The 26237-nt window shown below is 52.7% G+C and overlaps 1 protein-coding gene across 1 annotated transcript in view; it reads right to left on the bottom strand.

The window, feature by feature from the left end:
- Positions 1-11415: 11415 nt before the first annotated feature.
- uba2 (ubiquitin-like modifier activating enzyme 2) overlaps positions 11416-26237 on the bottom strand; it is a 58566-nt gene continuing 43744 nt past the window's right edge. The window contains 4 exon segments of the mRNA XM_085991890.1: positions 11416-13020; positions 18308-18444; positions 18960-19065; positions 19872-19968. Of these exon segments, the coding sequence (XP_085848016.1) occupies positions 12842-13020; positions 18308-18444; positions 18960-19065; positions 19872-19968 (519 nt within the window). The 3' untranslated portion in view covers positions 11416-12841.

The raw sequence follows: 26237 nt of genomic DNA on the forward strand, positions 1-26237 counted from the left end.
TGCAGGGTATGGGGAGAGAGCGGGGCAGTGGGATTAGTTTGGGATTGATGCAGGGCTATGGGGAGAGAGCGGGGCAGTGGGATTAGTTTGGGATTGATGCAGGGCTATGGTGAGAGCGGGGCAGTGGGATTAGTTTGGGATTGATGCAGGGCTATGGGGAGAGAGCGGGGCAGTGGGATTAGTTTGGGATTGATGCAGGGCTATGGGGAGAGAGCGGGGCAGTGGGATTAGTTTGGGATTGATGCAGGGCTATGGGGAGAGAGCGGGGCAGTGGGATTAGTTTGGGATTGATACAGGGCTATGGGGAGAGCGGGGCAGTGGGATTAGTTTGGGATTGATGCAGGGCTATGGGGAGAGAGCGGGGCAGTGGGATTAGTTTGGGATTAATACAGGACTATGGGGAGAGAGTGGGGCAGTGGGATTAGTTTGGGATTGATACATGGCTATGTGGAGCGTGGGGCAGTGGGATTAGTTTGGGATTGATACAGGGCTATGGGGAGAGAGCGGGGGCAGTGGGATTAGTTTGGGATTGATACATGGCTATGTGGAGCGTGGGGCAGTGAGATTAATTTGAGGATTGATACAGGGCTATGGGGAGAGAGCGGGGTAGTGAGATTAGTTTGGGATTGATACAGGGCTATGGGGAGAGTGGGACAGTGGGATTAGTTTGGGATTGATACAGGGCTATTGGCAGAGTGGGACAGTGGGATTAGTTTGGAATTGATACAGGGCTACGGGGAGCCCAGGACAATGGGATTAGTTTGGGATTGCTCTAGCATGGAACTGGCACAGACACCATGGCCCGAATGGCCTTCTTGCTGTGCCTGGCCCAGGTTTTCTGATGAAGGGACAGAAGATGTGAGGACTGACGAGGGGTACACGAGTAAAATGGAGGCACAGTGTAACACACGCCCCTCCTGATTTATGTCAGAACATACAACAACAACTTGCATTTATATAGCATCATTAACATTGTAAAACGTCCCAAGGCGCTTCACAGGAGCGATTATCAGACAAAGTTTGGCCCAAGCCACATAAGGAGATATTAGGATAGGTGACCAGAAGCTTGGTCAAAGAGGTAGGTGAGAGAGGCGGAGAGGTTTAGGGAGGGAATTCCAGAGCTTAGGGCCCAGGCAGCTGAAGGCACGGCGGCCAATGGTGGAGCGATTAATATTGAGGATGCTCAAGAGGCCAGAATTGGAGGAGCGCGGAGATAGGGAGGGAAGATGCCATAGAAGGATTTGAAAACAAGGATGAGAATTTAAAATTTACTGGCCCATTTTCGACAGAGGATGTTATAACATGCGGATGGTGTTGAGTAAACTCCTGTATCCATAGTCAGTAAGGTGGGAAACACCAAACAATCATGGCTCGCTCCAGTATGATTGGACAACATACAGAACAAACCATCTGGGAGAGATTCAGGATCTCCATAGCTAGGGTTAGAGATCTGGACCTGTTAAGCCTTTCATAACAGTGGCAGTTCTGTGCCATCAAGCACCGGTTGCAGGAGCTGACACTGAGACACACACGGGCCGTACAACACCAGACGGGAGTGAATCGTTCCCTTTTACCCGCTGTGTGCTGTACATGTACAGGAGCTGACACTGAGACACACACGGGCCGTACAACACCAGACGGGAGTGAATCATTCCCTTTTACCCGCTGTGTGCTGTACATGTACAGGAGCTGACACTGAGACACACACGGGCCGTACAGTACCAGACGGGAGTGAATCGTTCCCTTTTACCCGCTGTGTGCTGTACATGTACAGGAGCTGACACTGAGACACACACGGGCCGTACAGTGCCAGACAGGAGTGAATCGTTCCCTTTTACCCGCTGTGTGCTGTACATGTACAGGAGCTGACACTGAGACACACACGGGCCGTACAGTCCCAGACGGGAGTGAATCGTTCCCTTTTACCCGCTGTGTGTGCTGTACATGTACAGGAGCTGACACTGAGACACACACGGGCCGTACAGTCCCAGACGGGAGTGAATCGTTCCCTTTTACCCGCTGTGTGCTGTACATGTACAGGAGCTGACACTGAGACACTCACGGGCCGTACAGTCCCAGACGGGAGTGAATCGTTCCCTTTTACCCGCTGTGTGTGCTGTACATGTACAGGAGCTGACACTGAGACACACACGGGCCGTACAGTCCCAGATGGGAGTGAATCGTTCCCTTTTACCCGCTGTGTGCTGTACATGTACAGGAGCTGACACTGAGACACACACGGGCCGTACAGTCCCAGACGGGAGTGAATCGTTCCCTTTTACCCGCCGTGTGCTGTACATGCACAGGAGCTGACACTGAGACACACACGGGCCGTACAGTCCCAGACGGGAGTGAATCGTTCCCTTTTACCCGCCGTGTGCTGTACATGCACAGGAGCTGACACTGAGACACACACAGGCTGTACAATCCCAGACGGAAGTGAAATGTTTTCTTTTATCAGGTGTGTATGATCATGTACTAAATGGGTGTGAATCATTCCCTGTCTGGTGCGATGCGTGTACAGGATCTAACAGTGTAACCCACATAACAAACAATGTGGTGCCGGATGTGAGCGATTTATCAGCTGTTACCCAATACGTTAACCACAGGGTTAGTGCCAGATTTTAACTTTTAAAGGAACCATACACCATAAAGATGTCATAAGGCCCTTTTTAGGTAAAGGCATTGATGGAATGCTCACCTGCAATATTTTCCAACAACTTTCTTTTATGCATCCACTTTATATTAGGTTACCTAATGCTGCTTATTCACTCTTCCTCATTCGTTCAGTGTAGGTTACCCGACACAAAACAGTGGATTCACCCCCCCCTGCTCAACGTGGAGGAAATCACAAGGACAGAATCCCTTTAACAACAACAACTTGTATTTATATAGCGCCTTTAACGTAATAAAACGTCTCAAGGCAATTCACTGGAGCATTATCAAACAAAAATTGACACCAAGCCATATAAGGAGATATTAGGACAGGTGATCAAAAGCTTGGTCGTAGAGGTAGGTTTTAAGGAGTGTCTTAAAGGAAGAAAGAGAGACAGAATATTTAGGGAGGGAATTCCAGAGCTTAGGACTCAGGCAGCTGAAGGCACGGCTGCCAAAGGTGGAGCGATTAAAATGGTGGATGTTCAAAAGGTCAGAATAGGAGGAGCGCTGTGATCTCGGGGGGTGGGGGGGGGGCGTTTGTGGGGCTGGAGGAGGTTACAGAGATAGGGAGGGGCGAGGCCATGGAGGGATTTGAAAACAAGGCTGAGAATTTTAAAATCGATGCGTTGCTTAACCAGGAGCCAATGTAGGTCAGCGAGCACAGGGGAGATGGGTGAGCGGGACTTGCTGCGAGTTAGGACACGGGTGGCAGAGTTGTGTAAGTACAGTACCTCTGGGCCTCTTCCCTCCCACACTCCGATGGTCATGACCCTGGCTGGGGTAAAGTTTCTCGGCTACTGACTGCCCTCCTGTACGTCACCCAACTGTCTGTTTTCTGTGTGTCAGCTTAGACAGTGAGTGGCGGCAGGCTATTCAACCATGAAGACCATCACAAGTCCCATTAAGTCTTCACCCAACGCCCATACAACTTCAATCCAGCGTGGCAGGCTATTCAACCAAGAAGAGAATCACAAACCCTATTAAATCTTCACTCTGCGTTGGAATTTATTTTTTGCCCCCTTTGCTCTGCCCCAACAATCCAGCGGCACTGAGGGCAACTCTCGTACCACAAGCATCACCCACAGCAGAGACCAGCTAACTCAGGACACACCAGGGGTCGAACCGAGACTTTCCCGGTGTTGACGGCTAGGCTGCATATTGGGTAACGCATTTACCATCCAGAGCAGTGTCGCAGCCAGCCTGAACGTCACTCCAGCAGGAAAATACGATTCACAAATAGCATGTATAAAATTATCCAAACTTTTAAATCTGAGTGAGGGTGGGAACTTGGCAAGTGACAACTTACATTTAAAGAATGGTGTTGAACTCATCAAAGGAAGGTGGTTACTTTACTTCCTGACATGCTGATTCCCTCTGAGCCACTGTCTCAGGTTGAACCAGAATATTCGCAACCTCAGCATTTTATTTGACCCCCGAGATGAACTTCCGACCCCCTATCCTCGCCATCACCAAGACCACCTATTTCCACCTCCGTAATATCGCTCGTCTCCGCCCCTGCCTCAGACCATTTGCTGCTTAAATCCTCATCTATGCTGCGTCAGGTGATAGTTAGTTGGTCAGTTTCTATGTGGCTCGGTGTCAATTTTTGTCTGATTTACGCTCCTGTGAAGCGCCTTGGAGCATTTTACTACATTAAAGGCGCTGTATAAATGCAAGTTGTTGTTAATTGCCCACGTCAGAATACAAACAAAAGTGGCGACAGAAGGATTAAATATCACTTCCGTCAATTTTCTCCTCTCCTGAAGGTGCAGAATCCTGGCCAAATGCCCACCAGTCAAGGTGTGTGAGTGGAACAGCAAGTGCGGACAGGCTAGCCGACTGCGGAAGCATCACAGCTGAGCACGAACCTGCCCGACTGACACCCACACCGGCACTTCCCAGCGTCACTGGACGGCAGAGTATCAGGGACCATGGCTGTTTCCCCCCACGAGTGCAGAGGATATTGTAGAACCACACCTGATCCCCTCCCCTACAACTGCCATGGTTGAGGTATCTAAATCAGCAGACACTGGGGATCGAAGCTGGGGCCTTCCTGGGCCTGTATGCTTGAGAGAGATCACAGGAATCGTTTTTACCAGCTTGGAGACTGGGGGGAAATCAAAAATGGAGTAATAGAGAATAATATGGACCTCTGTGACAACAGATTCAACATAAGAACATAGGAGCAGGAGTCGGCCATTCGGCCCCTCGAGCCTGCTCCGCCATTCAATAAGATCATGGCTGATCTTCGACCTCAACTCCACTTTCCCGCCCAATCCCCATATCCCTTGATTTTCCCTAGAGCCCAAAAATCTATCGATACATTGATCTCAGCCTTGAATGTACCCAACAATTCATCATCCAAAGCTCGTTTAGGGTAGAGAATTCCAAAGATTCACCACCCACTGAAGGAAGAAATTTCTCCTCAATTCAGTCCTCAATGGCCGACCCCTTATCCTGAGACGCCCTAGTCCTAGACTCTCCAGCCAGGGGAAACAACCTCTCAGCAGCTACCCTGTCAATCCAGTAGCTTTCAAAAGGGAATCGGATAAATAATTGGAGAAAAAATTGCAGCAATATGGGGAAAGAGCGGGGGAGTGGGACAAGAGCGGGACTAACTGGATTGCTCTTCGAAAGAGCCGGCGCAGACTCGATGGGCCGAATAGCCTCCTTCTGTGCTGTACTATTCTATGAAAATATTAGAATTAACATAGGAACAGGAGGAGGCCATTCAGCCCATCGAGCCTATTCCAACATTCAATTAGATCATGGTTGATCTGTATCGTATCATTTACCCCCGGTCAGCGACGCCTCCCTTCCGGAGGAGCTTAACAACTTCTACGCTCGCTTCGACAGGGACAACAAGGAGCCGGCTACCAAAGCCTTGCCACCCCCGGAAGACCAGGTGCTCACTCTGTCGACCTCCGACGTAAGGGGCGCTTTACGCAGAGTGAACACACGAAAGGCTACTGGACCGGATAGCATCCCTGGACGGGTACTCAAGGAATGTGCTGATCAGCTGGCTGATGTCTTCACCGCCATCTTCAACCTGTCATTGGCCCAGGCAGTAGTCCCTACATGCTTCAAGACCGCCACCATCATTCCTGTGCCTAAACAAGCGGCTGTGACGTGTCTGAACGACTATCGACCTGTCGCACTCACACCCATCATAATGAAGTGTTTCGAGAGACTGGTCTTAGCCCACATCAAAGCCAGTGTTCCTGCCTCCCTTGACCAACACCAGTTTGCCTATCGGGCAAACAGATCAACGGAGGATGCAATCACTACTGCTCTACACTCGGCACTGAATCACCTAGATGGTAAGGAGACCTACATCAGAATGTTGTTTATAGACTACAGCTCAGCATTCAACACTATCGTCCTCAACAAGCTGGCCACCAAACTCCAAACTCTTGGCCTGAACACTTCCCTCTGCAACTGGACCCTGGACTTCCTAACAAACAGACCCCAGTCTGTCAAATTAGGCAACCACACCTCCCCCCCCCCTGACCCTGAACACGGGGGCCCCACAAGGATGTGTGCTGAGCCCCCTCCTCTACTCCCTCTTCACCCACAACTGTGTGGCTGTTAATGGTTCCAACACCATCATCAAGTTTGCAGATGACACCACAGTAGTAGGCCAGATCACCAACAACGATGAGTCAGCCTACAGGGAGGAGGTCCAGCATCTCGTGAAGTGGTGCGCCGACAACAACCTGGCCCTTAACACCAAGAAAACAAAGGAAATAATCGTGGACTTCAGGAAGTCCAAAGGCGGAAGTCACACCCCCATCCACATCAATGGGGCGGAGGTGGAAAGGGTGGCCAGCTTTAAGTTCCTCGGAGTCCACATCACGGAAGACCTCTCCTGGTCCCTCAACACCTCCTCTCTGGTGAAGAAGGCCCAGCAGCGCCTATACTTCTTGAGGAGGCTGAAGGGATGTAATCTGTCACCCCTGATCCTCTCTAACTTCTACCGCTGCACTATAGAGAGCATCCTGACAAACTGTATCACGGTATGGTACGGCAGCTGTAGCTCCCATGACCGGAAAGCCCTGCAGCGGGTAGTCAAAACTGCCCAACGCATTACCGGCACCCGGCTACCGACCATAGAGCACATATACCAGAAACGCTGCCTACGGAGGGCACGGTCCATCATCAAAGACCCTACCCACCCCAGCCACAGTCTGTTCACCCTCCTACCATCTGGAAGACGCTACAGATGCATTCGCACCCGTACGACCAGATTTAGGAACAGCTTCTTTCCCAGGGCTGTCATCCTACTGAACTCCACAAATAAACACTAAAGCCTGCACATCTGCCGATGCACTTTATTATGGTCATATTTATGCTAATATATATGTACAAATGTATGTTGAAATGTTTAAGTGTCCTAATCCAAATTGTACACTCTCGGGAGCCGCAAGCCTACATTTCGTTGTACTGCACTTGTGCACTAACAATGACAATAAAAGTTGATTTGATTTGATTTGATTTGGATCCATAACCCTCAATACCCTTGCCTAACAGAAATCTTATCAATCTCAGTTTCAAAATTTTCAATCGAGCCCCAGCAGCTTTTTTTTGGGGGTGGGGGGGGGGGGGAAAGAGAATTCCAGATTTCCGCTCCCCTTTGTGTGAAGCCCTGTGCTGCCGGACTGAACCCGGCACTCACGCGGAAACATTTCTAATCCCTCGCCAACTTGTTGCCAATGATTGACGTGATCCTCGTCCAATCGCCGCACGACGTTTCGTCAATGAACCATCCCGAGGATGATTTTCTGGTCACCTGCTGCCAGTTTGAACATGGCCCCGGCCGCGGCCCCACCCCCTCGTGGGCATGAGCGGCAGGAAAATTTAAAAAAATTAGTAGGCTACGACAGCCCTGAAAGAACAGCTTCTAAATATATATCTATCTATCTCTATCTCTATCTATATATAAAGCGGTACTTCTGTCTGTCTGTCCGGCTATACACTCTCAAGTTATAGAGCGTACCTACACGTGCATTACATCAAAAGAAAGCTTGCGATTGCGGAACGGTCATAAGCGTATTTACTTTTCGGTGAGACAAAAATTGCGCCCGCGGTATCCAAAAAACGTTCAAAATTCCGCTCATTAGCATCGAGTGACGTCAAGATCGACCAATCGTACAGTCGAGCGACCCGACGGTCGACCAATCGCTGCGTCGCGGGGGCGGGTTCCTAGCGCGTGCGGGCGGGCCGTCCTAGAGTCGAGTGACAGGACCATTGACCAATCCTACACTTCAGCGACCTGACGGTTGACCAATCGGTGCGTGTGTGGGCGGGCCTTATCGTTCTGAAATGAGGTGAATGGCTGCCCTCTTGATTCCAAACTCTTCGTTTCTTTTTCCCACTTTCTGCGTGTTTCTTTTCAAATCTACATTTCCAGCAAAAAAATAAGTTGCTTTTAAAACACAAATTGTTTTTAAAAAAAGTTAATTAATTTGTAAATCTTTTCTCTAACCTCTATAATTTTCCTACCTTTCACCGTTTTTCCAGGCCTCGAAGCCTGGGCCTCTGTTGCCCAGCCACGCCCGAGCTAGGCACCTCCCATCGCGATCAACAAAAGGCCCGCGATCGCCGCCATCTTTGTGAAGGCTGGAGGGGGCGGGCCTGAGCCGAGCGTCGCCACCGCCGCCATCTTAGTAAAGGCGGGCGGGGCGGGAGTCAGCGCGCACGTCAACTTCCGCCCGGAGCGCGACTCGAGTCCGGCCGGGCCTCAGGCGGTAGGTTGTGCGGCGGCGTCTCTCTCTCTCTGGTCTTGAAGCCGGCTCGGGCGGGGGATGGGGCTCGGGAGGGCGGAGCTCGGGAGAGTGGGAGCGCGGGGCTCGGGGAGGTGGGGCTCGGGAGCGCAGGGCACGGGGGGGCGGGGCTCGGGAGAGCGGCCACTCGCCCTCTATCTCCCCTCCTCCCCCCTCTTCCACTCCCCTCCCCACCCCCCCCTTCCCCCGTCGCTCGCTCTCTTCCCCCCCAGTCGCTCTCTCTCTCTCTCTTCCAACAACAACATGCCCTCAAAAAAGCCTTGGCACTGCCGGGCACTCCAGCCAGTGTATATAAATAATCGCAGATTAAAAGCCTTAAGAAAGTGGCTCCTGATTCCTCCGGTCAGAGGGTAGCTGGCTTCATTGTCCTATAACACAGTCATCGCAATATAACCCATGGTCACCGCGGCTGGGCTCTAAGTCCAAGCCCTTCCCCGCGGTCTCAACCGTCCTGCCGACCTCACAAAATGGCGGCCGCCCTTCACCCACCGGGCTCTGAGTCCAGCCCCTTCCCTCACTCTCACCTTCCCTCTCTCTCTTTCTCTCCTTCCCCCAGGTCTCTCGCTCTCTTCCCCCCCCAGTCGCTCTCTCTTCCGCCCAGTCCATCTCTCTCTTCCGCCCAATCGCTCTCTCCCTTCCCCCCCCGTCGCTCTCTCTCTTCCCCGCCAGTCGCTCGCTCGCTCTCTCTCTTCCAACAACAACATGCCCTCGAAAAAGCCTCAGCACCGCCAGGCACTTCAGCTAGTATTTATATATATAAAGCGGTTTGTCTCTCTGTCTGTCCGGCTATACAATCAAAAGTTATAGAGCGTACCTACACACACGTTATATCAAAAGAAAGCTCATCATTAGGGGAGTCTAATAGGCATATTTAATTTTTGGTCAGACAAAAATTGTTCAGACAGTATACAAAAAAGGTTCAAAAAACGGCAACATTCCGCTCATTAGCGTTGAGTGATGTGATGGTTGACCAATCGTACAGGGGATTAACCCGATGGTTGACCAATCCGTGCTTCACAGGGGGCGTTTCATTGCATGTGTGGGCAGGCCTAATCCTTCTGAGCTGAGGTGAGTGGCCGCCATCTTGATTCCTAACTACTGATTTCTTTTTCCCACTTTCTGCGTGTTTATTTTGAAATATAGATTTCCAGCAAAAAAAAAGTTGCTGTTAAAAGAAAAAAAATTCCTTTTGCAAAGGGGACTTGGGCTTTCTCCCTCCTCAGCGGTGGATGAGCTGCCTGCAGGCCTCAGCCTCTCCTCGCCAGCCACCGCCCGTCCCGCAATCGCCGCCATCTTGGTAAAGGCTGGCGGCGCGGGACTGAGCCGAGCGTAGCCATCACCGCCATCTTAGTAAAGGCTGGTGGGGCGGGAGTCAGCGCGCGCGTCAACGTTGGCCCGGAGCACGACCTGAGCTAAGGTGAGTCCGGCCGGGCCTCACACGCTAGGCCGCGCACCGGCCGGCCCTGAGGCGCTGATCCGCACACGGAGGCTTCGGCTCACCACGTCCGGGCTCTGAGGAAAGGCACAGAGAGAGGGGGAGGGAGGGACAGAGAGCAAATCAGGGAGAGACAGGGGGAGAAGAGAGGGGCAGGGAGAAGAGAGGGGCAGGGAGAAGAGAGGGGCAGGGAGAGGAGAGGGGCAGGGAGGGAGAGGAGGGGGGCAAGGAGGGAGAGGGGCAGGGAGGGAGAGGGGCAGGGAGGGAGAGGGGCAGGGAGGGAGAGGAGAGGGGCAGGGAGGGAGAGGGGCAGGGAGGGAGAGGGGCAGGGAGGGAGAGGAGAGGGGCAGGGAGGGAGAGGGGCAGGGAGTGAGAGGAGAGGGGCAGGGCGTGAGAGGAGAGGGGCAGGGAGGGAGTGGAGGGGGGAGGGAGAGGAGAGGAGGGGGGCAAGGGAGAGGAGGGGGGCAAGGGAGAGGGGGAGGAGAGGGGCAGGGAGGGGGAGGAGAGGGGAGGGAGACTAAAGCAGGGAGAGACGGGCAGGGAGGGAAAGAGTGAGGGGGTGGGACAGGGAGGGAGAGCTCGCCTTCTTCCTTCCTTCGCAGGGGTCGATTGGGGCAGGCCTGAGGCGCTCCTTCCCCCCCTCTCTCTCCAGGCTAATCCCGAACTAAATCCACCAGTCTCTCTCTCTCTTCTCCCCCCAGTCTCTCTCTCTCTTCCAACAACAACATGCCCTCAAAAAACCCTCGGCACCGCCGGGCACTCCAGCTACTTGTATATAGTATTATAATTGCATTTTAGAGTATTATAGTTGCATTTTTGATGAGGGGTCCTTGATTATCAATCCATTTGAAAAGGAATCCTTCAAACAAAAAAGTTTGAGAACCACTGGGTCATTAACACAATGCCCAGAATTAAAATCCAGAGCAACGCTGATCTAGCAAATCACAGCTAATCCATGACAATTGTTTTTTATTCAATCTTGGGATGTGGGCGTCGCTGGCAAGGCCAGCATTTATTGCCCATCCCTAGTCACCCTCGAGAAGGTGGTGGTGAGTCGCCTTCTTGAACCGCTGCAGTCCGTGTGGTGAAGGTGCTCCCACAGTGCTGTTAGGGAGTTCCACAGGATTTTGACCCAGCGACGATGAAGGATTGGCCGATATATTTCCAAGTCGGGATAGTGTGTGAATTGGAGGGGAACTTGGAGGTGGTGGCGGTTCCCATGCGCCTGCTGCCCTTGTCCTTTTAGGTCGCGGGTTTGGGAGGTGCTGCCGAAGAGGGCTTGGCGAGTTGCTGCTAAAAAAAAACTAAAAGCGGCTGAATGGAACCGTGTGCGAGAGTGTGAACGGTTACTTGCAGGGAATAGTTGTGAAAGCTTCACTCACTGACTGAAGACACAGGGACTGTACACAGTGAATGTTTTAATCATGAAAACTGACATTTGTAACAAAGCTTTTCAGTACATTTTACAGTCGATTCGGATACAAAAAAAACTGTACTGAAACGACAACGTCAATTGGCTACAAAAATACTTTCAGAACTGACATTTGTAACAAAGCTTTTCAGTACATTTTACAGTCGATTCGGATACAAAAAAAACTGTACTGAAACGACAACGTCAATTGGCTACAAAAATACTTTCAGCTACACCATCAGTAATCTCTCTCTCAACATTGAACAAGCAATCGGATCAGTAATGGGTACAGAACAGTCCAACTGCAAATTCCAAAGTATTCCTTCTCCCCTCCCTAAACTACGGAGTAGATGAATCCTCTTCTGATAATGCTATGTCCCTGTGCTACCCCCAGCTCTACTCAACGTGCACAATGTGAATCCCACCCTGCCAGGTAATCCCATTGTTGTGGAGAGTGCCTGCAATGTGGTCCGCTCGGGATCTGATCACTGGGTCCGCTCGGGATCTGATCACTGGGTCCGCTCGGGATCTGATCACTGGGTCCGCTCGGGATCTGATCACTGGGTCCGCTCGGGATCTGATCACTGGGTCCGCTCGGGATCTGATCACTGGGTCCGCTCGGGATCTGATCACTGGGTCCGCTCGGGATCTGATCACTGGGGTCCGCTTGGGATCTGATCATTGGGGTCCGCTCGGGATCTGATCATTGGGGTCCGCTCGGGATCTGATCACTGGGTCCGCTCGGGATCTGATCACTGGGTCCGCTCGGGATCTGATCATTGGGGTCCGCTCGGGATCTGATCATTGGGGTCCGCTCGGGATCTGATCACTGGGTCCGCTCGGGATCTGATCACTGGGTCCGCTCGGGATCTGATCACTGGGTCCGCTCGGGATCTGATCACTGGGTCCGCTCGGGATCTGATCACTGGGTCCGCTCGGGATCTGATCATTGGGGTCCGCGTAAAGTACAAACAAAAAAAAAAGTTAAGATATCTGCGTTATACAAAAGTCACATATAAATAACTACAAACTGTAACAAGACACAAGGAAAGACCCCTGGGTCTGATAAAAGGAGCTCCAATAACGCAAAGTACAAACAGGCTTGGGGAGAAATGAAGTGTTTACAGCAATTTACAAAACGTCTCGCTGTTTGATCTTAAGTTATACAAAGAGGAACACTTGTATCAGTTCATCAACAGCGACTTCCATAAGTAGCATCATAGCCAGAGAGGGGGAGGGGAGGGGAAACGATGCTCGGGAACAATTTATAGTGAGCAGCGAGCCAAAAGATTTGGGTGTCAATTTAGATCCAGCAACGTGGTGGGAATTGCCGTCCAAGGTTGTTTGATGGTGTGACCCTCTCAGCTGCTCGGGCTGTCTCCCCCTCCCCCCTCTGCTACTTTGACTAGATAGTTTAAGGCTGCAAGTTGTTACTGGGTTCTCCGCCCGCACCGTTTCACCTCCCACCCCCCCATCCCCCCACCTTACAGTCTAACTGACGACACAGCGTGGCATCAGAACAAAAGAGCAGCAAAAAAAAAACAACATGGCCGCTCAGTCCAACGCGATGACGTCGTCGTTCTCCTCGGTGCATAGCCGCTTAACGCTGCCAACTTCCGTCGCATCCTCCAGCTTCCTCTTCAGGCTCCGGCTCTCCGCGTTGGCCTCTGCGCCGCTGGACGAGGGCATCTCTTCGTCCGAGTCAACGATCAGCACGTCGTCTTGCTCTGAGGCTGAGGAACAGGACACGGTTATAAAGGCTGGGGAATGAGCTGCTGTGTACAGGCAGCCTGGTCAGAGAATCACACAGCACAGAAGGAGGCCATTCGGCCCATCGTGCCTGTGCCGGCTCTTTGAAAGAGTTCTCCAATTAGTCCCACCCCCCACCCCCACTCTTTCCCCGTAGCCCTGTAATATTTTTCCCTTCCAGTATTTCTCCAATTCCCTTTTGAAAGTTAGGATTGATTCCGCTTCCCCCATCCTTTCAGGCAGCACATTCCAAAACTCGGCTGCCCGTGTCCTAACTCGCACCAAGTCCCGTTCACCCATCACCCCCTGTGCTCACTGCCCCGTGTCCTAACTCACACCCAGTCCCGTTCACCCATCACCCCGTGCTCACTGCCCCGTGTCCTAACTCACACCCAGTCCCGTTCACCCATCACCCCGTGCTCACTGCCCCGTGTCCTAACTCACACCCAGTCCCGTTCACCCATCACCCCCTGTGCTCACTGCCCCGTGTCCTAACTCGCACCCAGTCCCGTTCACCCATCACCCCCTGTGCTCACTGCCCCGTGTCCTAACTCACACCCAGTCCCGTTCACCCATCACCCCCTGTGCTCACTGCCCCGTGTCCTAACTCACACCCAGTCCCGTTCACCCATCACCCCCTGTGCTCACTGCCCCGTGTCCTAACTCACACCCAGTCCCGTTCACCCATCACCCCCTGTGCTCACTGCCCCGTGTCCTAACTCACACCCAGTCCCGTTCACCCATCACCCCCTGTGCTCACTGCCCCGTGTCCTAACTCACACCCAGTCCCGTTCACCCATCACCCCCTGTGCTCACTGCCCCGTGTCCTAACTCGCACCCAGTCCCGTTCACCCATCACCCTCTGTGCTCACTGCCCCGTGTCCTAACTCGCACCCAGTCCCGTTCACCCATCACCCCGTGCTCACTGCCCCGTGTCCTAACTCGCACCCAGTCCCGTTCACCCATCACCCCCTGTGCTCACTGCCCCGTGTCCTAACTCACACCCAGTCCCGTTCACCCATCACCCCGTGCTCACTGCCCCGTGTCCTAACTCACACCCAGTCCCGTTCACCCATCACCCCGTGCTCACTGCCCCGTGTCCTAGCTCACACCCAGTCCCGTTCACCCATCACCCGGGTGCTCACTGCCCCGTGTCCTAACTCACACCCAGTCCCGTTCACCCATCACCCACTGTGCTCACTGCCCCTTGTCCTAACTCACACCCAGTCCCGTTCACCCATCACCCCGTGCTCACTGCCCCGTGTCCTAACTCACACCCAGTCCCGTTCACCCATCACCCCGTGCTCACTGCCCCGTGTCCTAACTCACACCCAGTCCCGTTCACCCATCACCCCCTGTGCTCACTGCCCCGTGTCCTAACTCACACCCAGTCCCGTTCACCCATCACCCCCTGTGCTCACTGCCCCGTGTCCTAACTCACACCCAGTCCCGTTCACCCATCACCCCCTGTGCTCACTGCCCCGTGTCCTAACTCACACCCAGTCCCGTTCACCCATCACCCCCTGTGCTCACTGCCCCGTGTCCTAACTCACACCCAGTCCCGTTCACCCATCACCCCCTGTGCTCACTGCCCCGTGTCCTAACTCACACCCAGTCCCGTTCACCCATCACCCCCTGTGCTCACTGCCCCGTGTCCTAACTCACACCCAGTCCCGTTCACCCATCACCCCCTGTGCTCACTGCCCCGTGTCCTAACTCACACCCAGTCCCGTTCACCCATCACCCCCTGTGCTCACTGCCCCGTGTCCTAACTCACACCCAGTCCCGTTCACCCATCACCCCTGTGCTCACTGCCCCGTGTCCTAACTCCCACCCAGTCCCGTTCACCCATCGCCCCTGTGCTCACTGCCCCGTGTCCTAACTCGCACCCAGTCCCGTTCACCCATCACCCCCTGTGCTCACTGCCCCGTGTCCTAACTCACACCCAGTCCCGTTCACCCATCACCCCCTGTGCTCACTGCCCCGTGTCCTAACACACACCGAGTCCCGTTCACCCATCACCCCCTGTGCTCACTGCCCCGTGTCCTAACTCACACCCAGTCCCGTTCACCCATCACCCCCTGTGCTCACTGCCCCGTGTCCTAACTCACACCCAGTCCCGTTCACCCATCACCCCTTGTGCTCACTGCCCCGTGTCCTAACTCACACCCAGTCCCGTTCACCCATCACCCCCTGTGCTCACTGCCCCGTGTCCTAACTCGCACCCGGTCCCGTTCACCCATCACCCCTGTGCTCACTGCCCCGTGTACTAACTCACACCCAGTCCCGTTCACCCATCACCCCCTGTGCTCACTGCCCCGTGTCCTAACTCACACCCAGTCCCGTTCACCCATCACCCCCTGTGCTCACTGCCCCGTGTCCTAACTCACACCCAGTCCCGTTCACCCATCACCCCCTGTGCTCACTGCCCCGTGTCCTAACTCACACCCAGTCCCGTTCACCCATCACCCCCTGTGCTCACTGCCCTGTGTCCTAACTCACACCCAGTCCCGTTCACCCATCACCCCCTGTGCTCACTGCCCCGTGTCCTAACTCACACCCAGTCCCGTTCACCCATCACCCCCTGTGCTCACTGCCCCGTGTCCTAACTCACACCCAGTCCCGTTCACCCATCACCCCCTGTGCTCACTGCCCCGTGTCCTAACTCGCACCCAGTCCCGTTCACCCATCACCCCGTGCTCACTGCCCCGTGTCCTAATTCGCACCCAGTCCCGTTCACCCTTCACCCCCTGTGCTCACTGCCCCGTGTCCTAACTCACACCCAGTCCCGTTCACTCATCACCCCCCGTGCTCACTGCCCCGTGTCCTAACTCACACCCAGTCCTGTTCACCCATCACCCCGTCCTCACTGTCCCGTGTCCTAACTCACACCCAGTCCCGTTCACCCATCACGCCCTGTGCTCACTGCCCGTTCTAACTCACACCCAGTCCCGTTCACCCATCACCCCCTGTGCTCACTGCCCCGTGTCCTAACTCACACCCAGTCCCGTTCACCCATCACCCCCTGTGCTCGCTGACCTACATTGGCTCGCAGTTAAGCAACGCCTCAATTTCAAAATTGTCATCCTTGTTTCCAAATCCCTCCATGGCCTCGCCCCTCCCTATCTCTATAATCTCCTCCAGCCCCTACAACCCTCGGATCTCTGCGCTCCTTTCATTCTGGCCTCTTGCGCATCCCCCGATTTTAATCGCTCCACCATTGGCGGCCGTGCCTTCAGCTGCCGAGGCCCGAAGCTCTGGAATTCCCTCCCTAAACCTCTTTGCCTCTCTCTCCTCCTTTCAAGTCGCTCCTTAAAACCTACCTCTTTGACCAAGCTTTTTGTTACCTGTCCTAATATCTCCATGTGACTCGGTGTCAAATTTCTGTCAGTTTACGTTCCTGTGAAGCACCTTGAGACGTTTTACTACGTTAAAGGCGCTGTATAAATGCAAGTTGTTGTTGTTGCATTCCAGATCACAGCAACTTGCTGCGTAAGAAAATGTGTCGTTGATCGAAACAGCCAAACGGAGCAGTGAGATTTAATACATTTTTATTCCCAGATTTTTTTTTATATAAACGGATTTCAAATTCTCAAACTGCAACGGTGGGATTTGAACTCACGTTCTCCGATTAGTCCAGTTACAGAAGTACACCTCAGGAAAATACTTCCACACTCCCAGGGCCCCCTGCAAATACTGACACACTCCTGGGGGTTCCCTGCAAATACTGACACACTCCTGGGGGTTCCCTGCAAATACTGACACACTCCTGGGGGTTCCCTGCAAATACTGACACACTCCAGGGGATTCCCTGCAAATACTGACACACTCCTGGGGGTTCCCTGCAAATACTGACACACTCCTGGGGGTTCCCTGCAAATACTGACACACACCTGGGGACCCCTTGCAATCACACTCACCAGTTATCAAGCGTGGCTCAGTGGGCAGCACTCTCACCTCTGAGTCAGAAGGTTGTGGATTCAAGTCCCACTCCAGGGACTTGAGCACACAAATCCAGGCTGACACTCCCAGTGCAGTACCGAGGGAGCGCCACACTGTCGGAGGGGCAGTATTGAGGGAGTGCCGCACTGTCGGAGGGGCAGTACTGAGGGAGCGCCGCACTGTCGGAGGGGCAGTACTGAGGGAGCGCCGCACAGTCGGAGGGGCAGTACTGAGGGAGCGCCGCACTGTCGGAGGGGCAGTACTGAGGGAGCGCCGCACTGTCGGAGGGGCAGTACTGAGGGAGTGCTGCACTGTCGGAGGGGCAGTACTGAGGGAGCGCTGTACTATCAGAGGGGCAGTACTGAGGGAGCGCCGCACTGTCGGAGGGGCAATACTGAGGGAGCGCTGCACTGTCGGAGGGGCAGTACTGAGGGAGCGCCGCACTGTCGGAGGGGCAGTACTGAGGGAGCGCCGCACTGTCGGAGGGGCCGTCTTTTGGCTGAGATGTTAAACCGAGGCCCCGTCTGCTCTCTCAGTGGACGTAAAAGATCCCACGGCACTATTGCGAAGAAGAGCAGAGGAGTTCTCCCCGGTGTCCTGGGGCCGATATTTATCCCTCAACCAACATTAATAAAACGTATTCTCTGGTCATTATCACATTGCTGTGTGTGGGAGCTTGCTGTGCAGAAATTGGCTGCCGTGTTTCCTACATTACAACAGTGACTACACTTCAAAAAGTACTTCATTGGCTGTAAAGCACTGTGGGGTGTCCGGAGGTCGTGAAAGGCGCTGGAGAAATACGAGATCAGAGTGACAGCTGAGAGTCCCAGCGACACTTCAGGTGCGCAGGTACTTAACGAATAACTGGTCACATTCTTCCACCACTGACAGGAGAGTCCCACTGACGCCAGAGAAAGACAAAGACTTGTGTTTATATAGCGCCTTTCACCACCAAGGGGGGGGCGGGCGGAGAGAGCGGAGATTGGGGCGCGGGACGGGCGAGCGCGGGGGTGGAGAGCGCGGAGATTGGAACGTGGGGTAGGGGGAGGCGCGAGGCGAGCTGGGGGGGGCGGAGAGCGCGGAGATTGGGATGTGGGGCAGGGGTAGGGGGACGGGGAGGCGCGGGATCGGCGAGCGAGGGGGCGGAGAGAGCGGAGATTGGAACGTGGGGCAGGGGGAGGCGCGAGGCGAGCGTGGGGGGGGGAGAGAGTGGAGATTGGGACGTGGGACAGGGGGAGGGGGAAGCGCGGGATGGGGGGAGAGCGGCGATTGGGGCGTGGGGCAAGGCAGACGGGGGGAGGGGGAAGGGGAGGCGCGGGAGGCCATTACCTTTGGACGTGGACGGTTGGGTTCCATCATCGCTGCCGTTGGTTATGGCCTTGCCGTCGTCTTCACTCGGCTTTAGGGGCGCTTTGTCAGGGGCGTCTCCGACCACCTCAAACTCGATGTCCTTCTCCAGATCTTCACTGTAAGTGACCGTCACAAGACATAAGAAACCGGTCAGCGGCACACAGGATCCGTTACAAAGCGAGAAACACAAACGGTCTTACCACCCCACCCCACCCCCACACCGGGTAAACACACCTGGAAGGTGCTAAGTTCAATTGCTGGTCTATGCTGAGTTTTTAAAACTAAACCCAGCTGGGGACCTGCAACTGAATTCAACGCCCCAATCTCGGGAGCCAGGAATCCCTCTCCTTAGTACTGGAAAGGCTGGTGGCCAGGTGCTGTGGTGTCCCCACCCAGTCGAATAGCCTGCTGTCACTCAGCTGAATGAGATACCAGAGGGCGACCAGCAGCCGCACAGCCTTGCCCCAGGAAAGAGTCAATGCCTTCAAGAGAAGGGCGGGAGTGAGTGGGGAAAGCTTGAGGTGAGGCTACCAGTTGTAGAATATCGGTTAGAGAAACCACCAAAGCGGTAGAGCATCGTCCCATTGAGAGCAGCAAACTTGACGTGACAGGGCAAGGGCTGGTTTCTCACCTGTGGAGGAGGGTCACAGTCAGGGTGTAGTCTTGTAAGAAATCGTCCACTTGGAGTCGGCTTCCATTACGGATCCCAAACTCGGACAAGTTCTTGCTGTTGTTTGCTGGGAGGGATAATAAAAGATAGGTTAAACACAAGAAAAACCCAATCGCCAAGTTAACTCATCTCAGCCGGTGGTTGAGTTTGGTGTCCCTGGGCTAGTGAGCAGTAAAAAGGGCTCCCACTCGATCAGTTATCCACTGACTCCTGCTGGAACGCGAGAGCGCTGGGCAAGGACGGGCTCGGACCCTGATGCGATACCCCCACGGTCAAATAATTTACTGCTCACACTCGAAGCAGCGCAGTGTTACAGCACAGAAACAGACCACTGGCCCATCAAGTCAGCTGTGGCTCAGTGGGTGGCACTCTCACCTCAGTCAGAGGGTCGTGGGTTCAAGTCCCACTCTAGAGACTTGAGCTCAAAATCCAGGCTGACACTCCCAGTGCAGTGCTGAGGGAGCGCCGCACTAATGTTCCCGTTAAGCTGTGCGGTCTCGAGGTCCCGCGCAGGCCACCTGCCGGCTTCAAAATGCAAAAAAAAAGGCGCATGCACAGAAGTTTGAACGAGCCGCGCAGCCCGTTAAAAGGGTCTCGCACTCTCACACCTCACCCCCAAAAAAATCAGAGGGAACATTATGCTGCACTGACGGAGGTGCTGCCTTTCGGATAAGACATTAAGCCGAGGCCCCGTCTGCGCTCTCAGGTGGATGTAAAAGATCCCATGGCACTAATTGAAGAGGAGCAGTGGAGTTCTCCCCGGTGTCCTGGTTCAGAGGCGAGAGTGAGGCCCACTGAGCTTCTCGGGCAGGTGCGTGAAAAGTGTGGGACGGGGGCTGGAAATAAAAAAATAAAAACAAAACTGCTTGGCACCTTCTGTTTCTCCCTCCTCCGAGGAGATGAGGATTGTTCCCTTGCCATCTTCTATCTGCACATCCGGAGCCACCATCCCAAATTTATCCTTCAAAATCTGGAGCAGAAACAGAAGAGCGATCCTTAATGCCGGAAGCCAATTATCACAGAACCAGCGGCTCTAATAACCCGGACAATGCCAACATATCTGAGGAAGGATGTTCTTGCCATGGAGGGAGTGCAGCGAAGATTCACCAGGCTGATACCTGGGATGGCAGGAATGACGTACGAGGAGAGATTGGGTCGATTGGACTTGTACTCGCTGGAGTTTAGAAGAATGAGAGGGGATCTCATCGAAACCTATAAAATTCTAACAGGACTAGACAGACTAGATGCAGGAAGGATGTTCCCGATGGCGGGGGAGTCCAGAACCAGGGGTCACAGTCTAAGGATAAGGGGTAAGCCATTTAGGACTGAGATGAGGAGGAATTTCTTCACCCAGAGAGTGGTGAACCTGTGGAATTATCTACCAAACAAGGCAGTTGAGGCCAAATTATTAAATATATTCAAGGAGTTAGATATATTTCTTAAGGCTAAAGGGATCAAGGGATATGGGAAGAAAGCAGGGACAGGGTACTGAATTTGGATGATCAGCCATGATCTCATGAAATGGCGGAGCAGGCTCGAGGGGCCGAATGGCCGACTCCTGCTCCTATCTTCTAAGTAATTGGGTGAAATGACCCAGCACTGAAGAGCCTAGAACCTACACTTTAATGTCAATAGGCAAAGGCTGTGAGGCTCCCACAATGACTGAGAGATGTTATCCAAGGCAGGTGGAGAAGAACAGGAGGAGGCCATTCAGCCCCTCGACATTCACCGAGATCATGGCTGGTCTGCATCCTAACTCCATCCACCCCTTGGCGCCATATCCTTTTATAACCTTGTCTGGGAAAAATATGCTGATCTCAGATTTTAAATGATTAGTTGAGCTGGCATCTACTGTGTCTTGTGGGAGAGAGTTCCACACCTCTACCACCCTTTGTGTGAAGAAGTGTTTCCTAACTTCTCTCCTGAATGGCCTGGCTCTGATTTTAAGGTTATGTCTCCTTGTCCTAGACTCCCTCACCAGCAGAAAAGGTTTCTCGCTGTCGACCCAATCAATTCCTTTCAAAATCCTAAAAACCTCAATCAAATCAAATCACCCCATAATCATCTATATTCTAGGGAATACAAGCCTGGTTTATGTAATCTCTTCTCAATCTAACCCTGGGAGCCCTGGAAACGTGGATTTACAAAAGGTAAATCGTGCTTGACTAATCTACTGGAATTTTTTGAGGATGTAACTGGTAAAATAGATAAGGGAGAACCAGTGGATGTGGTGTATTTGGACTTTCAGAAGGCTTTCGATAAGGTCCCGCATAAGAGATTAGCGTGTAAAGTTAAGGCACATGGGATTGGGGGCAAAGTACTGACTTGGATAGAGAACTGGTTGGCAGACAGGAAGCAAAGAGTTGGAATAAACGGCTCTTTTTCCGAGTGGCAGGCAGTGACTAGTGGGGTACTGCAGGGATCGGTCCTAGGACCCCAGCTATTCACAATATATATATATAAATGATCTAGACAAGGGAACTAGATGTAATATCTCCAAGTTTGCAGATGACACAAAGCTGGGTGGGCGTGTGTGCTGTGAGGAAGATGCCGAGAAACTCCAGTATGATTTGGACAGGTTGGGTGATTGGGCAGAAGCATGGCAGATGCAGTATAATGTGGATAAATGCGAGGTTATCCACTTTGGTGGCAAAAACAGGAAGGCAGATTATTATCTGAACTGCAATAGATTGGGAGAAGGGGACCTGGGTGTCCTTGTGCACCAGTCGCTGAAGGTAAGCATGCAGGTGCAGCAGGCGGTTAAGAAGGCAAATGGTATGTTGGCCTTCGTAGCGAGGGGGTTTGAGTACAAGAACAAGGATGTCTTGCTGCAGTTGTACAGGGCCTTGGTGAGACCACATCTTGAGCATTGTGTGCAGTTTTGGTTGCTTTATCTGAGGAAGGATGTTCTTGCCATGGAGGGAGTGCAGCGAAGATTCACCAGGCTGATACCTGGGATGGCAGGAATGACGTATGAGGAGAGATTGGGTCGATTGGGCTTATACTCACTGGAGTTTAGAAGAATGAGAGGGGGTCTCATTGAAACTTATAAAATTCTAATAGGACTAGACAGACTAGATGCAGTAAGGATGTTCCCGATGGCGGGGGAGTCCAGAACCAGGGGTCACAGTTTAAGGATAAGGGGTAAGCCATTTAGGACAGAGGTGAGGAGGAATTTCTTCACCCAGACAGTGGTGAACCTGTGGAATTCTTTACCACAGAAGGCAGTGGAGGCCAATTCATTAAATATATTAAAGAAGGAGTTAGATATATTTCTTAAGGCTAAAGGGATCAAGGGATATGGGGAGAAGGCAGGGACAGGGTACTGAATTTGGATGATCAGCCATGATCTCATTGAATGGCGGAGCAGGCTCGAGGGGCCGAATGGCCTACTCCTGCTCCTATCTTCTATGTTTCTGTGTAACATTGTGGTGAATCTGCGCTGCCCTCCAGCCAAGGCCAATTGATCCTTTCTAAGGTGCGGTGCCCAGAGCTGTACACAGGGAGGGAGTGTGGAGAGGGCGAAGGGCAGGCGAGAAAAGGAAAAGAGGGAGGGGGAGAACGAGAGGAGGAGGGGGAGAACAAGAGGAGGAGGGGGAGAACGAGAAAGTTCTCTATCTGAATGCACGTAGCATTCGTAACAAAATAGACGAGTTAATGGCACAAATAACTACACATGGGTATGATCTTGTGGCCATTACAGAAACATGGCTGCAGGGTGACAATGCCTGGGAATTAAACATACCAGGTTATTTAACGATCAGGAAGGACAGGCAGGAAGGAAGGGGAAGTGGGGTGGCTATGTTAATAAAGGAAGGAATCACTGTAATACAGAGAAATGATATTGGGTCAAAAGATCAGGATAATGAAACAGTTTGAGTGGAGATAAGGGGAAAAAAGCACTCGTGGGCGTAGTCTATAGGCCTCCGAACAGTTGCAACTCTGTTGGACGGAGTATCAATCAGGAAATAGTTGAGGCTTGTAATAAGGGAACATCTATAATTATGGGGAATTTTAACTATCATATTAATTGGACAAATCAAATTGGGCAGGGCTGCCTTGAGGATGAGTTCATTGAGTGTATTAGGGATGGGTTTCTTGAGCAGTATGTAACTGAACCAACCAGGGGGCAAGCAACCTTAGATCTGGTCCTGTGTAACGAGACAGAATTAAAAATGTCCTAGTAAAGGATCCCCTTGGAATGAGTGACCATAACATGGTTGAATTCCATATTCAATTAGAGGGTGAGAAGGTTGGATCTCAAACAAGCGTGCTAAGCTTGAATAAAGGAGACTATGAAGGTATGAGAGCGGAATTGAGTAGAGTGGATTGGGAAAATAGATTAAAGGGTAAGACGATACATGATCAGTGGTGTACATTTAAGGAGTTATTTTACAACTTCCAAAAAATATATATTCCACTGAGAAGAAAAGGGTGTAAAAGAAAAGACAGCCATCCGTGGCTAAGTAAAGAAATTAAGGATAGTATTCAACTAAAAACAAGGGCATATAAGGTAGCCAAATCTAGTGGGAGGATAGAGGATTGGGAAAACTTTAAAAGACAGCAATAAATAACAAAAAGATTGATTAAGAAAGGGAAGATAGATTATGAAAGTAAATTAGCAAAAAATATAAAAACAGATAGTAAGAGTTTTTATAGTTATATAAAAAGAAAAAGGGTGGCTAAAGTAAATGTTGGTCCCTTAGAGGATGAGACCGGGAAATTAATGGTGGGAAATATGGAGATGGCAAAAACACTGAATGAATATTTTATATCAGTCTTTACAGTAGAAGACACTAAGAATATCCCAACACTGGACAAACAGGGGGCTATAGGGGGAGAGGAGCTAAACACGATCAAAATCACCAAGGAAGTGGTACTCGGTAAAATAATGGGGCTCAAGGCGGATAAATCACCTGGACCTGATGGCTTACATCCTAGGGTCTTGAGGGAAGTGGCGGTAGGGATTGTGGATGCATTGGTAATAATTTTCCAAAACTCCCTGGACTCAGCAAAGGTCCCGGCAGACTGGAAAACTGCTAATGTAACACCCTTATTTAAAAAGGGCAGTAGACAGAAGGCTGGAAACTATAGACCGGTTAGCCTAACATCTGTGGTAGGTAAAATTTTGGAGTCCATTATTAAGGAGACAGTAACAGGACATTTGGATAATCATAATTTAATAGGACAAAGTCAGCATGGTTTTATGAAGGGGAAGTCATGTTTGACAAATTTGCTGGAGTTCTTTGAGGAAGTAACATATAGGGTGGATAAAGGGGAACCAGTGGACGTAGTGTATTTAGACTTCCAAAAGGCATTTGACAAGGTGCCACACACAAGATTATTGCTTAAGATAAAAAATCACGGGATTGGGGGTAATATTCTGGCATGGATAGAGGATTGGCTATCTAACAGAAGGCAGAGAGTTGGGATAAATGGTTCATTCTCAGACTGGCAATCAGTAACCAGTGGTGTTCCGCAGGGGTCAGTGCTGGGTCCCCAACTCTTCACAATCTATATTAACGATTTGGAGGAGGGGACCGAGTGTAACATATCAAAGTTTGCAGATGATACTAAGATGGGAGGGAAAGTAGTCAGTGAGGAGGACATAAAAAACCTGCAAGGGGGCATCGACAGGCTAAGTAAGTTGGCAGAGATTTGGCAGATGGAATACAATACTGGAAAGTGTGAGGTTATGCACTTTGGCAGGAAAAATCGTAGAGCAAGTTATTATCTTAATGGCAAGAAACTGGAAAGTACTGAAGTACAAAGGGATCTGGGGGTCCTGGTGCACAAAACTCAAAAGGTTAGTATGCAGGTGCAGCAAGTGATTAAGAAGGCCAATGGAATGTTGGCTTTCATTGCTAGGGGGATAGAATATAAAAATAGGGAGGTATTGCTTCAGTTGTACAAGGTATTGGTGAGACCGCACCTGGAATACTGCATACAGTTTTGGTGTCCATACTTAAGAAGACATACTTGCTCTCGAGTCAGTACAAAGAAGGTTCACTTGGTTAATCCCGAGGATGAGGGGATGGACATATGAGGAGAGGTTGAGTAGATTGGGACTCTACTCATTGGAGTTCAGAAGAATGAGAGGTGATCTTTTTGAAACATATAAGATTGTGAAGGGGTTGGATCGGGTGGATGCGGGGAGGATGTTCCCGATGATGGGTGAAACTAGAACTAGGGGGCATAGTCTTAGAATAAGGGGCTGCTCTTTCAAAACTGAGATGAGGAGGAACTACTTCACTCAGAGGGTGGTAGGTCCATGGAATATGCTGCCCCAAAAAGCTGTAGAAGCTACATCATTACATAAATTTAAAACAGAAATAGACAGTTTTCTAGAAGTAAAGGGAATTAAGGGTTACGGGGAGCGGGCAGGAATTTGGACATGAGTCTAGGTTCGGATTGGTCATGGCCCTGTGGGTAGCGGAGCGGGCCCAGGGGCCGTGTAGCCTGCTCCTGCTCCTATTTCGTGTGTCTAATTCTGTTAAATTCAGGAGATGGTTCTGTGATAGTGGATTGGCGGTTAGGATCAGATCAGCCATGATCTTATTGAATGGCGGAGCAGGCTCGAGGGGCCGATTGGCCTACTCCTGCTCCTATTTCTTATGTTCTTGTGTAGGAGGAGGGGGAGAACGGGAGGGGGAGGACGAGGGGGAGGACGAGGGGGGGCGGGGAGGGCGGGGGAGGACGAGGGGGGGGCGGGGGAGGACGAGGGGGGGCGGGGGAGGACGAGGGGGGGGCGGGGGAGGACGAGGGGGGGGCGGGGGAGGACGAGGGGGGGGCGGGGGAGGACGAGGGGGGGGGCGGGGGAGGACGAGGGGGGGGCGGGGGAGGACGAGGGGGGGGCGGGGGAGGACGAGGGGGGGGCGGGGGAGGACGAGGGGGGGCGGGGGAGGACGAGGGGGGGGCGGGGGAGGACGAGGGGGGGGCGGGGGAGGACGAGGGGGGGGCGGGGGAGGACGAGGGGGGGGCGGGGGAGGACGAGGGGGGGGCGGGGGAGGACGAGGGGGGGCGGGGGAGGACGAGGGGGGGCGGGGGAGGACGAGGGGGGGGCGGGGGAGGACGAGGGGGGGCGGGGGAGGACGAGGGGGGGGCGGGGGGAGGACGAGGGGGGGCGGGGGAGGACGAGGGGGGCGGGGGAGGACGAGGGGGGGGCGGGGGAGGACGAGGGGGGGCGGGGGAGGACGAGGGGGGGGGCGGGGGAGGACGAGGGGGGGCGGGGGAGGACGA

The sequence above is a fragment of the Somniosus microcephalus genome, chromosome 6, assembly GCF_052327205.1.
Source record: "Somniosus microcephalus isolate GS21.2 chromosome 6, FLI_Smic_1.0, whole genome shotgun sequence".
Classification (NCBI taxonomy): domain Eukaryota; kingdom Metazoa; phylum Chordata; class Chondrichthyes; order Squaliformes; family Somniosidae; genus Somniosus; species Somniosus microcephalus.